Raw genomic sequence first — 18147 nt, 5'->3', positions numbered from 1 at the left:
TGATGCCATCCCTGGGCTGGTGGCACTGGGCGCCATATAAAGCTAAGTTGAAGAAGCCTTGGGGACAAGTCAATGAGCCCCATTTCTCCCACGGCCTCTGCATCAGCTCCTGGCTCCAGGTTCCTGCCCTGGTTTCCTTCAGAGATCAGTTGTGGAGTAGAAGTGTAGGTGAAATTAACTCTATCCTCCCCAGGTTGCTTATCATCGTGGTGTTTTATCACAGCAGGAGAACCTCTAATTAACACAGTGACCAATTATTATCCGTTACATTGTCTCCACCATTGATCAGCAGGCATTGTACGGGTCCATGGCTCTAAGAATCAACATTTCCAAATTAAAACGATTGCACATTTTCTTGACTGAGCCTGGCAGAAACAGTTGCACAAACTTAATGAAAAGAGGAAAGAACCCTTAGGATAGGTAAACATTTAAAGATACCGCCACAGTTACTGAGTTCAAGTCCTTTTTCTTGACATGCTGAAACTACAAGCTCTACAAACATTACCGATTGGATGTGTTGGCTGCACATCCCTCCTGTGTTGACTTAATAGTCAAAATTTCTCTCCGCGAGGTGGGAAGATGTTTCTGGAATTCTGTACAGACCTAGACTCCAAGACTTCTGGTCTAGAAAGAATGGCTTCCATGATGGCTTTGAAAAAAATTCTTGGAATGTGTTTTTACAGGCCAGAACCTGTACCCATGCTTAGACAAGTATGCTATTGTGGTGAAAAGGATGGAATCTGCAGACTGGCTAGGGTTAAAATATACACAAGGGTATAATGATTCTCCACAAATCTAGGACTTAGTTCACAACAATTATACTTTCTATAGAGAAGTGTAACTTCTCCAGCTGGGAGGAAAAGATGATCATTGCATCTGATAAGGGGTTTATTCAATAACTACAAAACTACAAAACAAGTGAAAGAATTCAGATATTTCTATACACAAATGACCAATAAACTATAATGATTAGGAAAATGCAAAACCCGTAATAAAATGCCACTATACTCATTAGGCTGGATCCTCGTAAACAAACAAACAAACAAGCAAACAACAAACTACAAGTACTGGTGAAAATGTGGGGAAAAGAAATTGAAAGATACAATTGTATCTTCCAAAGCAAAGAAACTGACACAATCTAAGGGTGGCCTCTAAGAACATTCTGTTGAACAGGATAAGAATGAGACAACACACAGTCCATCAGGGTCAAGGGAGCAGAGTGAAGGTAGCTAGAGGGTTCATGGAGACTCAGCATCCAGTATGTGTTCTTTATTTAGAAGTATTTTATGTGTAGTGTTTTGTCTACATGTATGTATGTGTACCATGTATATGTATGGTGCCCTTGGAGATAAGAACAGTACAGTGATCTGTTGGAACTGTAGTGTGTGTGTGTGTGTGTGTGTGTGTGTGTGTGTGTGTGTGTGTGTGTGTAACTTAATCCAGGTTCCCTGGAAGAGCAGCAAGTGAGTGCTTTTAACCCCTGAGCCATCTCTCTGCCTCTCAGTGGATGGTTTCAGCTTTGCGGGTATGGGAGTGTTGGCAGCACAGATGAAGGTACTTAATTGTTGTGGGTGGTACACTCAATGGCTAAGACATGATATTAATTAAGGCCCTGAATCAAGGTCTGGCCACCCCCTACAATTTCCCACTCAGTGCATTGCTACAGCACTACCAGGTCTCTAACCAGTGGACACCACTGGGAGTTAGACACCTTAAACAAGACTAGCAACAAAGGCTTCAAGGATGGCCAAGATACCAGGCATCTGTGCATCATCTCGGCAGTGGCAAGAAAAATGCCACCTTTCTTCTTCCTTAAAACCATTTATTTAGGAGAGGGAAATAGGGTGAAAGAGGGAGGGAGGGGGAAAACAGGAAGATACAAGTGAAGGAATAGCAATCACGATGTAATCTGAATAGATTATTTAAAAAAAACATTTATTTTTACATGTAACAAGGAAGGAGAAGTTGGGGACTAGTTGAGGGAAGAAAGGGAACCAATTGGAGTTGAGTAAATGTAATGACACAAAGGTGAAGATGCTGTAGCAAAACAAATAATTTGTATACGATGAAAAATAAACTTGATTCTCGACTCAAATATAGCAATGATATATACAGCCAATTTTGGGCTGGTAGGTTTAATATGGAAAATAAGTAGGTTCTCATTTGCCCTTGGCAAGGGTCTCAACCACGTTTAAAAGATTTCATCCTACCACTTTCCCACAGCACTGTTTCTGGTGTCTCTCCCATCCTACTCCTTAACTGTTTCTATAACTGATGGAGAAACAATTTAAAGACTCAAATCCGGTGATTTTACAGGTGTGTGTTTGTCATTTGTTTTACTTTCTGTTCATGTACTGGAAATTGCTGGCTACTCTCAGAAAATAATTTATTCCATCATAACTTGTATTTTAATGGTCACCATATTTTTGAATACATTAGTCTGTCTAAGTGACTAAACCATGTGTCATTCTGTTATGGAGCTTTTTGCTAATGCTTTATTTAGTTGCCAAACAAATTAGTGTCATATTTGTTTCCAGGCAGACGTAAGCTGGCAACATCTTCCATATGTAAGTCCCTGAAGGAAAAGTTCACAGAGGCTATAAATCCAGCCATATTACTCACTACTCTATCTTTTTGAAACTGGAGTCCAGCAGAGGATACAAAAACTTAATGTTAAATGAACTGGAGATGCCCAAATCATTCTCCATAATGCCTTTCCTAAACGTACACACTCACACACACTCACATACATGCATACACATACACACACTCTCATACTCACACATTCACACACACTCACACACACACACTCACACAACTTACACACATACACACTTGGACAGACTCACACATACTCACTCACACACACACACACACACACACACACACACACTCACACACACACACACAAATATGTTGCTGGTATTATTCCTGCTTCCTGGTATTTCCACCATGAGGACCTAAGTTCATACATAGATGTGTGTGTGTGTGTGTGTGTGTGTGTGTGTGTGTGTGTGTGTGTGTGTGTGTTACGTGCTCATGCCATGGCAAGACTGTGGAGGTCAGAGGGCAACTCATGACAGTCATTTCTTCCCTACCATGTGGGTCCTGGAGATTGAACTCAGGTGGTCAGTCTTGGCTACAGCCTTTACTCTCTGAGCCATGTTTTTCAAATAATTGATGTGATTTCATGAAATTACCTCAGATTTTACTTACTGCTTTCAGAGTGGTTTAGCTGTGATCTGGCAAAGCATTTACAAAACAACAGGGAAGTTGCTGCAGTTTCAACTAGGCAAACAACTTTGCTTTGAAACGCACTGGCTTTTCCAGATGGATACTTCTCCAGACTCACCTCCAGCCAGAGGCAAGCAGTCAGCCCCAATAAAAGCATCAACCAGAACATTCTGCCTCCTTTTCTGTCTCTGATCTCTTGGCGGCTTCATCACATTCTATTGAACTGCCCAAGCAGGAACCCAGAGATCAGGGGCACTGAACCTGAGGACCAGAGGAGAAGCAGCACTGGCTGCCAGGCCTTACTTTCATTGACTCCATTTCTTTCTTTCCATATTTGTGGCAATAATCTTATTCAAGAACCAAAACTACTTTAGGGTTTTGTATCAACCTCTTGGCTCCCACAGCCTTCATGGTGTGGCCAGGACAACTGTTGTGAAATTTGAATCTGGACACACCTCTCTCTCATTTGGTGCCTTCTCATCTAGGATAAAACAGCGATGTTGGAAAGCTTCCCACTCCAGCTTGCTTTATAACGGAGTCTCATTTCTTACTGTTCCCCTTCATTCAGTGTTCCATTAATAGGGACTCTTGGGGGCTAGAGTGATGGCTCAGCGGTTAAGAGCACTGACTTGTTCCTCCAGAGGTCCTGAGTTCAATTCCCAGCAACCACATGGTGGCTCACAACCATCTATAATGTGATCTGATGCCTTCTTCTAGCATGCAGGTGAACATGCAGGCAGAGCACTGTATGCATAATAATAAATAAAATTTAAAAAAGAGGGACCCTTTATAGTTCCCCTACGTAACAACCTTCTTCTTTCCTCTTTCTCTTGTGTACTTTTTACTTTGTCTAATGCCTCTGACCATTGCCCTAATCTCCCGCCTTCATTTTGCCCTTGAAGATTCACTGTGGAAATAATTTTCTCTAGGAAGTGCCTCAGGCATATATCTACAAAGGAATTCACCATGCACCTCATGCTTAACATTGTACCCCAATCCTACCCACTATCGTAAGTCTCCTCAGTAAACTGTGTAGATCCTCCATGTTGTAGGCTGTGTGGAGTTTCTGCCTTGATTCCATAGAGATAAACATACTTGAGTTCTCTGCTTCCCCGGGTGTATGTCCTTTTTTCCCCATTGCACATGTTTATCGAAGGTTTGCTGGAGTAATAAACTGATATTAGTGAGCAGCTTCTAGGCAGAAAGATCAAAGATACATGACAAGGGTAGCAGAATTCCTGACGACCACTGAGATACTACTCTGCACAGTGGTCAGCTTTTGTAGTCCATGACTAGGGAGAACATAGGACCCAGGGGGGGAACCTGTTGTTGATTTGCCAAATCATCCTATTGTCAGATTGCCACATACATATTATTTATGTTCACACCTGTAGATCTGTGCCGCTCTCAACTGCAGTCAGAAGCTTCTTTACGCCTTGGGCAACAGCTATTACAGACCCTCAGAACTGGCCCAAGTGTTGGGCAAAAGTCACCGCTGGCCAAGGTTCAGGGAATCATGGGGATGGAAAGACCAGGAAGATGTGGGGTAGCTCTGTGAAAGGCTTTCTGGGTGTGATGTGGCCAATATGATCACGAGCCCACAGGAACACAATACTCACATGAGATCAATCTAGTCAAATTTCCACCACATATGAGGGACGTGCTTATGAGGACCCACCCTTGACCTGGGAGCTGTTGGCAGTTGATGGCTGCTGGGCGAATCACGTTTCTTCAGGGTTGTGGACTCTGGAAGGTTGCTGTGCTTCAGTGGGTGCTCTCACAGTGTTGAACATATGAACAACACTAATTAAACTCTGTGCTATATATATATTATCTATCTATTATCTATCTATCCATCTTTCTTCTTTCTTTCTATCATCTATCTATCTACCATCTATTTATCTATCAGAGAGAGAGAGAAAGAGAAAGAGAGAGAGGGAGAGAGAGAGAGAGAGAGAGAGAGAGAGAGAGAGAGAGAGAGAGAGAGAGAGAGAGAATTGAGACGGGGCATGCTGGGTAGTTGGAGTATTGGAGGGAAGAGGTTGGATACAGTCAAAATAGATTTTATACACAGAAAACATTTTTTCAAACTCAATTAAGAATTATGAATCACAGAACTTGCAGAGAGATGTGTTTTGTGCATGATTTTACTTAAGTACTGTAATCTAACCAGGTGCAGTAATTTCATATACCTTTTAATAGTTAATACATTTTTAAGTTAATGTGGTGACTTACGCACATCATCCCAGCACTTATAAGACTGAGACAGAAGGATTGCCACAAGTTTGGGGCCAACCTGAAACACATAGCTGTAGGCTAACCTGGACGACAGGGGAGACCCTGTCACACACAAGTGAAAAAACACCCCAACAAAAAACAAACTTAAAGAGGAAGCAAGCAATTTATGAACCATTAGAAGACTTAAAAAAAAAAAGATTTTCAGATACATTACTGCTTCTTTCTATTGCTTTTGTTTTCATAAAGCATCAGGCTTCCGAGCACTCCAATAGCCTTGAGGCTTACACTGGTCTCATCCAACCTACCTGTGTTTTCTCTTTCTCTCCCACTCCTTCAGATCTTGTTGTATCATCAGAAATCATCTTAATTTTAGGATGGTGATTATGAACATGTGTCCCATGGTTTAGCCATCCTCTCCACAGGTCCTTTTTGGGTGCCTACCATGTACCAGTCGTCTTGGCAAATGCAGAGGGAAACAAATAAAAATCTGTGGCTTCACAGAGCATACCTTCTAGTGGCCAAGTGACACCGTACAAATGGCAAATCAAATACACAATATGCTAGACAAAGCAAAGGGCTCATGTTATTCAATACAAACCTGGAGACACATCTGCTTTCAGGGATTAGAACCTTGTTAGTGATAAGATAACACTGAGGGAAAGACCTGAAGGGGTGTTAGAAGACAAGAAGTGGACATGTCCCGGTAGGAATCTTCTAGAGGAGGAGAAATACTAGAGGTGAAGTTCTGCAGACGTTGGTTGCCAGTGTGCGCCAAGAATACAAACATTCAGCAGTAGGAGATTAACTGGGAGCAGGGTGAAACGGGAAGAGGAACCACTTGGGACCATGGGACCATTGGTGTAGGTGTCATAAGTCATCATACAACGGTGCCTATGTTGAACGAGGTGGGCGGGCATTTGGTAGCTGCCTCTTGGAACAGAAGAGCATGCTCTGATTCCAATGACTTTTCTGGCTGCTGTAATGACAGGTACTCAAGGCTTGTGAGGGCCCAATCAGGACACTCAACTGGAGGCTGGCCAACTGTGGCACAAGTGGAAAACAATGGTGCTTATGGCCTAAATGGTAACTGTAGAGAGATGCGATGTGGCTGGGAGAGGTGTGCGTACATTCGTCTGAGACCTTTCATCCACGTAGGTATACTGAAGGGGCCAAGGAGACATACTTGTTTGGAGCCCAGGGGATGGGAAATTTAATATTTCTCAAAAATTCAGCTTTCAGTAGTAATTAGATGTGAGAGACTAGGAAGAAGTTCATCTCTTCAATTACTCTTAAGCACACTCGTTGGGTTTGGTGGGCTTTACTGAACATTGGGATCGTGCACTGTTTGCTAGGGCACCCTCACACAATTCCCTCCACAGTTTGTATGTTTGGAGGCCAGCCATTTCTTAGGAGTTGTGAATGAGTAAAAGCAGTTCTGAAATTTGTCTTTGATCTTCTTGTAAGCAATACCCTTGTAAAGAAACTAAGCCCATGCATGGGATGACAAGCTGCTAAATTCATTCTGTTAAAATACTTTTCTATTACCTTGGAAGATGCTGATAACAGTGAACCATAGATTATAACAGTTACAGCCACGCTCCACTGAGTTTCTTTAAATATTCTATTATGGGCTGGAGAGAGGACTCAGCAGGTTAAGAAACAAACTGGCAACCTGAGCTCAAACCCAAATTGTGGAACAGAGTCCCACAAGTTGTTGTCTGACCCCCGACAAGGGCATGTGGGACATGACAAGGGACACACACACACACACACACACACACACACACACACACACACATTCAGACACATGAATATAAGTATAGTAAATTTGTACAAATCCTAATAGACATTATCTAATTATTAGCACATTTTGGCTGTGTTATGGCTATATTTGAATGAATGAGAGTTCCTACAGGCAGCCGACATTTTTCATAAGCCAGCCACTTTGCAGTGCTCATTTGTGACACTTACTGTATTATATTTCAGTTTGCCTTCGATGAAAATGCTTCAGCATAGACACACAAAGGAAACACTACATTCAGAGACCTAAGTGTGAATTTCATGCTATTTAGAACCGAGCGGATATATGCACATTAAAATCTCTACAAAATGGAAGAATGAAGAGAATAAGGAAAAAAAAAAAAAACAGTTGCAAAGGTATTTATTGAGAAATAGTAAAGATGTACATATTTTTACAAGCTTTTAATATTAATTTACATTTCTTTAAATTATGTATGCCCCGATAATCTATCCTTTATGCATACTTAACAGAAACTCTTGACTTTGACTGTGAGATCCCCATAACGCCACTGTAGCTGGGAGTCAAATGCAGCTTTGGCTCACGAGGCTTAGGTTGAAGAGAAATACTAAACACCATATTCACTGAGGATGCTGAGGATGTAGGCTCGTCACATGTGAGTAGTTTACAAAAGCTTCACAGTAGGGCATGCTGTTGGAGCTACTTTGACCTTTGCTCCCAAGAGAGTTAATACCTATTTCTGTGCACAGACCATATACTCTTAAAATCTTATTTTCACCTCTGAATTGGATTTACACATTTCTTCAAGGTTTTTTTTTTAATCATTTTAGATGTACACTATAATATTGTAGTCAGGCCACCTATTTTTATTACTCAAGTGATAGGGTCTTGATATTTTTAAGGTGCAATATAAGGCAGTTATTTTTTTCTAATATCATACGAAGCTTGAATATGTAATAGCCCAAAACCCATTTGAGTTGGAGAACAGTTTTCAAACTCATTTATAATAAGGCACGATATTTTACATAAACATAGAATGTAGGAACTGCCCCTGGGGCTGGTTTTCTTTATTGCTGTTTGGCTGATGTTGTGTCTTTAGAGAGGAAAGTGGGTTTTCCTGTCCTAAGCTGGGAAAGGAAGAGTTGTAGCTTGAGCCTGCTCAAAGTCAAATAACCAGGCTGGGCCCATAGCTCTCTGGCTGTCACCATGGCTGTGCTACACAATCTGTTTTCTGTCAACATCACTTGTAGGTGTTACACTGGCTGCTTCCCCTAGACTGTACTCAAGGGGAAAAGGGATGTATGAGAAGTAGCCGGGAGGATGCCAGCAGCCAGTCCTTGATGCTTGAAAAGGTGAGTATGTCTGACCTTCAAGTGGAACAGTGTAAGAAGCCTTGTGCATCAGACTTCAAAAAGAATTACAACTTTTGATCCAAGGGCACAAGTCTATCGATGAAAGAAACTGGCCCAACTGAATTTGTTTTAGTCGTAGTAATAAGTACTTAAGGTTTAAGTGCACAAATGAGTAGTGGTAATTCAAAAAAAAAAAAGTCTTTGACCTTTTAGCCACTTTCAAGCTGAAGACCAGCAGAAGTGTAAAATTTATTATTAATATTATTAGTATGAAAATATTCCAACCATAATTTGTCACTGAAGCATTGGGGGAAAGAGTAACCAAAACCCACAACATTTAAAAGGTAAGGATTCTATAAGAAGTCCCCATCTTATGCAGAATTAGCTCATTTTCTTTCTGCCCTTCATAAACAGGGCCACATCATTCTCTAAAGAAACATGGCCCTTCAGAGTATTCATTGTGATCTTTGAGCAAAGTGTTGATCTTACTTAAGGTGTAAAGTCTCGTGTGGGGCTTTGATGAGCCAGCCTCAGATGAGGGCCAGTGACTAACAAGTGGACTCTAGGGCCCACCTTACGCCATTCAGAACATGGAGCTCTTCGGGTGCTCGCCCCACGAAAATAGTTCACTTCTTGGCATCTTAAACTTCCACAGGGCAAACCATGTCATTGCAAATGAGAGGAGAATCTGTGTTGCATTACCAATATGGGCTACACAGCAACAAAACAGAAAGACATGCAGACACAGTGATGACAGGCCCGCCCATGAATGAAGGCGCTATGCAGCAACCATACAGGAGGAAGCAATGTATTCCTGTTTGTAATGGGCAGATCCTGGACTGATGTATTCCAAGGAGACTGTTGTTGTGACCTTGTGATACTGTCAAGATCTAGTTTGTTTGATAATTAATTTATGATGATGTTATATAAAAACATTCATAGATTCAGGGGTTTTTTTTTCCTTGTGAGATATCTGGTATCCTTGCCTTATCTCACAGATGATACTCATTTTTTCAATGGCATGAAAGACAAATGTACTTCGCTGTGTCTACTCAATGTGCATTTTAAGCTACATCCATAACTCATTCTCAAGATGACTTAGATGATATTTGCTAATGATTTGCACCGTGATATCATCCTCTAAGCAGCTGACACATATCCAGTCTTAAACTAAGATTGGGTAAGTTGACATGAATATGGCTCTTAGTTTTCTTCCAGAAAACTGTAAGAAAGGATATGTGAGACTTCAATATATAGTTCACTTTCTAAACAAAGAGCCCAAAGTCTCCCAAACCTTCTGGTTATGATCAGATGTTCAGATAGTTGACTCATACTGATTACTGGAATTATTCAGAGCCGAAATAAAATGCAAGCTTTCTTGTATTGTTATTGTTATTGGTTTCTCATTCAAACAAGGCTTCAGTTTGTTAATGATTTGGTATTAAAATGATATAGCCTGAATTTTAAATTTGGTCATGTGAAGAATTATCACATTTTTTTGTTTGTTTGTTTTGGTTTTTTTTTTTTCTTTCATTATCTACAGAAACTTTAAGCAAAGTTACTTTGTAACACACAAACTCTGTCTTGTCTTTAAGGCACAACACATCCGTATGAACATTCTCTTTGCCAAACTTAAAAAAAAAAAAAGAGAGACAATATTATATTCCCATTTCCCCAGCCCTTGTCCCGCCCCAACAAATAAAAGTTGCATCCACTTTCAGAGTCAGCTGCTAATAAAGTCACAGTAAATTATTTCCATCAATAATTTACACAAATTACAGGTCTAGATAGGACTGTCATTACACAGTCTGAGTGCATTCCAATTCAGATTTTCTGGGCTAGGTAGGCTAAAAGTCATATTCAAACCTCAGGGTTGAGAAGAGCTCCCATTTTGAGGAATGTTTTCGACCACCTTGTCGGAGGCAGAACAGGTGCTGTGGCTCGGGCGGGTTCGAGTTCTTTAACTAAAGCTGTTAATTCCAGTTAGGACTCATTTGGTGTGTGTCAGCAACCTCCACAGATTGTTTTCAAACCATGAAAGTATTGTAAAGATAATAAGACCATAGAGTTTCCTTTTGCTGTAGCACTAAAGTTTAATTCCATTCAGCAACCTGAATTCTTCACTCTGGAGTTTTCCTTCCAAGTATGATTTCATCCTTTAAGACCGTTGTTTATATGTGTAGAAGAAGCCAGCGGCATTGGATCACACATAAAAATTCAGTGTACTTGAAATATTAAAAAAAAAAAAGTGGATCCCCAGCTAGAGAACACAGTTACAAATACTCTAATTCCAGGGCTTGGTGTAGAGCCAAGAGGTCCGAGTGGCTTGATATCCTCCAGAAAGGCATGTTGTGCTGTGCGGTTGAGACAAGGAGAGAAAGGAGAGGGAGAGGGTAGGGATGAAGGATGCAGACAGACATTAACCATCATCCCACGGAGACACCTGCACACACCAGGATGAACTGCGCACCCAGGTTCAAGGGTGGGAGTTTAATAGAGGGATGACCATAGGTGGAGGTCTGGTGGAATTTCCCAAAGAATAAAGAAATAGATCTGAACTGGATTATAATGGTATAACATCCAATACCGTGTTTCCTACATGGTTTAATTTCTACTCTGTAATCAGTTTCAGCAAGGTCAACATTGGGGAAAGCAAGTCAGCATTGGAATCCTGCATGGCTGAGGGACAGCATGCCACTTCTGAAAGTTCATTTCCTGGCTAAAAATAAGATAAATTTAGACTATGAACTTCCTAAACCCATAGGCCTTTGGCAATTTGGGGGAAACAGAATGAATTTCTACCTATGTGAAAAAAACAATTTGGAACTGGATTAAATAAGATAAAAATATTAGAGTTGCTAATATTCTTACTTGTCTAGGATAGCTAGCAACTTGAGCTGGCAGGTGGCTTGGTTCGTTTCACTAGTACAACAGAGTGAGGGAGAGGATTCAAACGTACAGTTTGAACAGGGACATACCATTCCCAAGTGGGCAGAGATAATCTTAGGCGGTATGCTGGTCTGTGGCCTTCCGGATCTGTACTAGTATGCATGACAGATGTAGCATTCAGAGTTTACAGAAAAGACTATTGTAAATAATATCTCATTGGAAATAATACTGAAAAAAATGTTCTTTAGTAAATTATAAATTTCTTAGCCTGAACTTAGAACATCTTCTAGGACATATATGAATGGAATGTAGTCTTGTATGTAGCAGAAATTATAACATGAAGTTTTATCATAATAATTGTTGTTACACAATTCTTTGTTGCTCAGCATGGTAGCCACCAACCACACATGGCTATGAGCACTTGAAATATATTTAGTGCAATTTAAAATACATCCTGAATTTCAAAACCAGACTAAGACCAACATAGGAATATAAACATCACATCAATACTTCTAATATAGACTAGATGTTGATACATAATATTTGGTATATATTGGGCCAATTAATGTATATGATTGAAGCTGATTCTACTTGTTTCTTTTTACTTTTGAATGTGGCTTCTAGAAAATTTAAATTTTACATATCCATCTCACGTTGTGTATTTTGACAGGAGAGTATGGTTATCACTACTGTTGCTAAGAATTGATTTTTACTTTTCCTCTTAAATTACATAAACACAGGTCCTAGCTCAATTAGAGCCAAGAATCTTGAGAAGTGTAATGTTTTGCATTTCAGCTCAGATCTATTTGCGATAATAAAACAGTATTCAGTATGCCTGCACATGCGATTACTTCTACGTTCAGAGAAAAGCATGCATTCTGGGAGCCAGGGAAACCAGCCACCTCTGTTTCCAAATAGATTCATAGCCGTCACCCATCACCCAAACTGTACCTACTTAAACAACCATTTGAAAACAGCATTCTGTCTGATGATTTGATCCGTTTGGAGTCAGGCTACTTTCCCCAGAAGCATGAGCTTTAAAGCAGAGGATGCATGTCCGTAGTCCGTCATTCCCAGCGTGCATAGCTAGCATGGGCTTGATTAGTCTGTCTTAGCAAACCCCTTGCTCTTGGCTTGCAAAAAGTGAGTGCTAGTTACTCTGTCTTAGCCCTAAATAAATTTCACCCAGGCTAAAGGCATACTTGTGTCTGTTTGAGGGTCTGCTGTTTGCTGTGTGTGACTACGCTTCCAACATGGAAAATTAAAACCACGCGAATCCCAGATGCTCATAAACTCCAGAGAGATGGCATCTGTGTGTGACGTAAACATCTCAAGCAGGGCAGGTTGGGTTGCTTGAGGCTACAGGCCTGACCTCGTACAGAACGTCCTTGGGACCGGAGGTGGCATGCTATCCTGAGTCACAGCCACCACTGATTAACACCCAGGGAGCTTCATGTCACCAGCTCCCTTAACAGAGTGGAAAAGCACGGGGAAGCTAGAGGCAGGTGCAGCGGTGTGGGCAAACCCTCCACAGGTAGAACTCTTTCACTTCTCCAGTCTGCTGGGTTTCGGTTGACTGGGTTATCTTTCTGTTACGGTTATACACTCTTCTAGGAAACTGTTTATTCTGATTATTCTACAGAAGATAGCAATTGGGCCAACACTGTGATGTGTGTGTGTGTGTGTGTATGTGTGTGTGTGTGCGTGTGTGCGTGTGTGCGTGTTTGTGTGTGTGTGTGTGTGTTTATTAGCCTATAGGGAAGGAGGACAACTTTCTTTTTATAAGTGAAAATGTCACATACAGTTTCTTTTACTTCATGGCTCTTCAGAGAAGGAAGCAGAGGGCACAGTGTTGTGTTGTCTGGTGTGGAGAACAAAGTTCATTTCATATCATTTCTTGTCTAGTGCTGAGCCAATCACTTAGTGATCTCACAACTGCCCTGGTTCCTCCTCAGAAATATGTTATCAGATAAAAAAGCTCATTTAAATAAGTAGAGCCCATGAGATCTCCTGTAAATGCTCAGAGCCAGCTGCATGGAGCTCAAGTACCAATGAATCACTGAAACATGTGAGAAACTTCTAGATGTGAGGAACGTTGCCTTTGAAACTCTAAGGCAAGATGGCACAGAAATTACAAACAATGTACCTATTGCAACCATGCTGATTAAGGCTCCTTGTGAGATTTCCTTCAGCTATCCAATTTATCTTCAGCATTTGGTATCAAGGGCTCTGCCTGTCTCCAGGCACTGGAGGAACACGTGGTATTTGAGAGTCAAGGATTCCTTTACTGACTCTGCTATAAGCTTGTTAAAAGTTCTTCCTCTGGTAAGTTTCTTGAGTTTGTTTATCTACTTCTGTGTGCACAGGGTGGACATATGTTTGTGTGTTAAACATATGCTCTAAATGTATGAATATATTTTTATGCATTTATATACATAAATTTTCCTCTATTTCCTCTCAAATTCCAGGCATAAAATGCTAGACTCCAAATGGTTAATTTGCAGGTCAACAACGACTCTCTCATGCTCTTGTTGATTTGCATCTATAGACATCAATCACATGTCAAGCTGCCACTGGGCCAGACTACAGGGATGCAAACAAAAAGGCTTGCACTAGAAGTATCACACTGACAGTGTTTGAGACAGGTTACCTTTTTCGCTGCCTGCTCTTCTTCTACACCATCCCCAATTACAACATACACTACTTTTCTGCCAAACCTTTGCATTATTCGTTCAAAGCAACTTTCTTTTCCTGGAAGATAAATGAGATAAAAAGTTCAGAGCGAAGTTACCTGGTGAGCAGCGTGCTCCTCATCTCGGCCGTCTCCAATCACAACATAAGTTATGTTAGTGCCAAATCTGGACACTATACGCTCAAAACAGCTTTCCTTGCCTGAAAAACAATGCATTGCTTATTCTTCGGGCCACAGTACTCATTAGCCTAGACAGTCACAAAGTGTTAACTTAATATCTCTTGAACAACATTTGAGTGACCTATGACCTCTGCATTTACAAATCAACATGCACTTTTAATTTAGGATAGGTTATTAAACAGACGTTTTTGATACTTTAAGAAAGATAGTAGGTTTGAGAATTTGACCTGGTTAAAATGTTCGTGTGTTTTCACTCCATTGAAAGAGAAGTAGAGCAGCTTTATAGGCAAATACAAGCTTCTACAGCACTTGTTTAATCCTAAGAATCAATTTTATCCAATTTGTCTTTTGGGTAGGCAAGTCACTTGGATATATTGTTGGAGAAAACTGAGTACTGACAGAGAGATTTATGTTGATAAATAACTCCTTTAAAAATGTATGGGAGCAGATATAGTCAGATTAATTGTATCAAGCATGCTGTCCAACTGGCCACAACAGTGACTGAAGCCAGTCGCTGACTGCGCCCTGAGGAATTGCCATGAAAACAGCAGCCATGCTTATCTTTATAACATTGGCATCTTTTCCTGAATTTCATTTCAAGAATGATCTTGCAGCCATTGATACTTTTGATTTTTTTTTTTTGTCTTTCTTATTCTGCTAGTTCAGAGTGCTTAAAAAAATGCTAGTGACAAAGGAAAAATAATAATGATTTTCTCAGATTAAATATAAAGAAAAAATGGCCAACGGGAAGAACATCATCCTTTAAGTAAAAGAAATGTTTATTTGGATAGAGCAATCATTTTGTTTTCAAAAAAAAAAAAAAAACCACATTCTACCTGTGAATCTTATAAGCAGAATCTGTGTATCTTCATAGAACGTCACATGGCACTGGAATCTAGGCTCTGATTTGTAAGGAGCATGACAATGTGGCACATTGACTCTCTCTAACTGTTCTCCCCAAATGTCTGCAACCTTCACAAGACCTAGGGCTAGCCATGTTGGGTGGAAGATTTTAGGATTTTGAACTTGCCAAAGTGCCATCAGGTAATTTTATTGCCCTGCAGGGCACATTGCAACATTGCATAACCTATTTGCTCTCCCAGGAGCTTCATCCACATCTTTTACTCTCTCAAGATGGCAAAACCTGAAGTTGTTGGGTTCTTTTTCTTTTTTCTTTTCTTTTTTGGCATGGTAACTGGAAGTCAGATTCCACAGACCATATTTAAGATGGGCCCATAGAGGCTGTAATTATTTGAGTACTACTGTGTGTTGGGAAGAAATGCATATTCCAGACACCCATGTAATGAATATTAAAATGACATACTATGCTTTATGAAATTTTTTCACTTGTTCCTGAAATTACTTTTTGATTGCTGTAGAATTAATATGAGACTTCCCAATGATGCCAAGATAGTGTATTTTTGAACCTTAGATTAGTATTATTTGAATATGCAAATGTATAATTCTGTGCCTCATATTAATTGAACTATTAAATACTGTAGCTGGAACATGTAATGCTCAGACAATATATACTAGAATAGTATGTGACATGGGCAGAATGAGTTAGCATTGTCTAAATACTGAGTTTAGTATTTCACTAGCTAAGAGCTCTCAGCCTGGTAGCCCACAGAGGAAGGGGAAGCAGGCTATCCAGATGAGACTTGATATTGCAGGAGGAGGTCCCCTTCTGTCACAGACCTAGGGGCGGGGAATAGAGTGAAAGAGGGAGGGAGAGGGGAATGGGAAGATACAAGCAAGGGGATAACAATCGGCATGGAATCTGAATAAATTATTTTTTTAAAAAAACATACACAGGTATCATGAATCATATATGATTTTTGTTATTTGATGCTCTTCCAAATTTTCTGGGTGTGATGATAGAAAATTGATTACGTAAGACCCATGCAGAAATAGAAATATAATACACAATTGTATAAATACGTATGTGTGAAACACCCCGCAGCGTGACTATACACTTTGTAGCGCACTTCGACACGTCTCCTTACCTATTTTGGTTGCACTGTAAATGTTCTCAATGGGGAAAGCACCTCCTAGGCTGTAGAGTAGGACCTTCGCGAGAGCGGGGATCAGCTGGGTTGTCGTTACCAAGACGTTTACACAGTTACTCCTAGCAGGGATGAAGCGGAGGCATTTGCTTTCTGGTAGTAAGAAACTCGTACCAGTACAGATTGAAGATGCTCAATCTAACTTTTATTGATGGGGAGAAGGCAGGGGGGGGGGGAGTTAAGACGGAGACCTTTTTTCAAGTTTGGAGACGTGGCTTTGAAATGGTTTCATTATGTCACGTGAGCATTTAGGCCATCTTTCAAAACTACCAACACTACAACAGAAAACTTGGAAAGGACACATGCAAAGAAGGGAGTGAGAAGCAGCAATAATTAATTACCCATTCGGAGATCACTTCTGTCTTCATTGGGGATGTATTTTCCCATTAGGAATTATATACTACATAAACAATTTCTTATTCTGCTCCCTTGATTTTCTGAGTCTATGGCTTATATCATTTTGTCTATTATCCTCAGATTACCTACAAACAAACACTTCTACCAGTTGTTTCAACATAATTTAAAAAATTTGTTTAGGTTGTTTTCGGCCTCTCGTGACTGTGTATAATGCTATCTTGAGGCTTTTTATTTTGTTTTTTTTTTTTTTGTTTCCCCCACCCCACCCAGTACCTGGAGTTACTTCCTTAGTGATAGAACACTTACGGTAAGAAGACAACTCAGCTTTGCTGAGAATTCTGACACATAATTTATCAAATAATTTGTTTGCCCTATGTTTTTGTTCTCTGTGAGAAATTCCAATATGTTACTACCGAAACAGCTGGATAACTTATCAAGTTTCACAGCACCTAATTAGTCAGTGTGTGTGGACTTGTTTTTCTAAGAACTTTTCTTTTTATTCATCTATTCATTTCTTAATGTCACATATCCTTGATTTAGGGCCGTCATAGAAAATCTATAAAAAGCTGTTGACTTAATTCTTAAAGAAATGCACGTGACTCTGCATCCTGCGCACAGTTTCAAGCTTTACATGGCCCAGAGTCTCTGGCCTTTGGGTGGATTATGCCACAGTTACAGATATCCTGCTGCCTGAAGTCCCATGTCCATGCAGCTTTATTCGTCAGACAGTTCTTGCATACAAAATTATAATGTCCTTCCTAAGACTCCTACACATCCACCTCAATTTCCACCTTTCCAGACACAGAATAAAATCTAACTCATTTTGAGCCCAACATTTCACGCATTTGCAGTGGAAAACTTTGTCCCACACTTGACTCTTGAGGCTGGATTCTTGGCACCTCTCTCTCCTGTGCAGATTCCACAGACTAGCTTCCAGGAACTACCAAGCTGGACCCAAGAGATGCTACGACTGTCGGGGATTCCATTAGTGTGTGATGCTAAGAACTGAGCAGAATGCTGGAGCCTGCCCCAGTTCACACAGGAAGCTGAGTGCAAACCCGCATCATAACAAGGGTTCTCTGTTATAGCTTCTGGCCATGAGATCAGGAAGGAACCACATGCCAGATTTGACACATTAATTTACTTTCATGTCCTAAACACTGGGCTCTTCTCTTACTCTGGCAGACATCTTGTATATCTGCTATCTGTCTGGAGGACACCTCTTTTTAATCCTGTGTGTTACCCACATATTGGTTAACTGTATATTGGTTCACCTCAGCCAGGAAACTATGACGTAAGAAAAACCAAAGGTATATCTAACCCACCAGCCATCACTTCCCAAATGTATACTACTGTTGAGTTATCATTCATAGTACAAAG

At 40.4% G+C, this 18147-nt stretch overlaps 1 protein-coding gene across 9 annotated transcripts in view; it reads right to left on the bottom strand.

Moving 5' to 3' along the window:
- Positions 1–7616: 7616 nt before the first annotated feature.
- EYA4 (EYA transcriptional coactivator and phosphatase 4) overlaps positions 7617–18147 on the bottom strand; it is a 224079-nt gene continuing 213548 nt past the window's right edge. For 8 of the 9 annotated variants that reach the window (XM_084775148.1, XM_084775150.1, XM_084775147.1 and 5 more), the window contains 3 exons: positions 16351–16472; positions 14264–14364; positions 7617–10937 (listed from right to left, as the gene is read on the bottom strand). In XM_084775148.1, the coding sequence (XP_084631274.1) occupies positions 10857–10937; positions 14264–14364; positions 16351–16472 (304 nt within the window). In that variant the 3' untranslated portion in view covers positions 7617–10856. Of the gene's footprint in view, positions 10938–14122; positions 14224–14263; positions 14365–16350; positions 16473–18147 lie in introns of all 9 variants that reach the window. The other variant, XM_084775155.1, reaches the window with a different exon arrangement.

This window comes from Acomys minous (assembly GCF_964271855.1).
Source record: "Acomys minous genome assembly, chromosome: 3".
NCBI classification, from domain to species: Eukaryota; Metazoa; Chordata; class Mammalia; order Rodentia; family Muridae; genus Acomys; species Acomys minous.
This window is presented reverse-complemented; position numbering and strand designations above follow the sequence as displayed.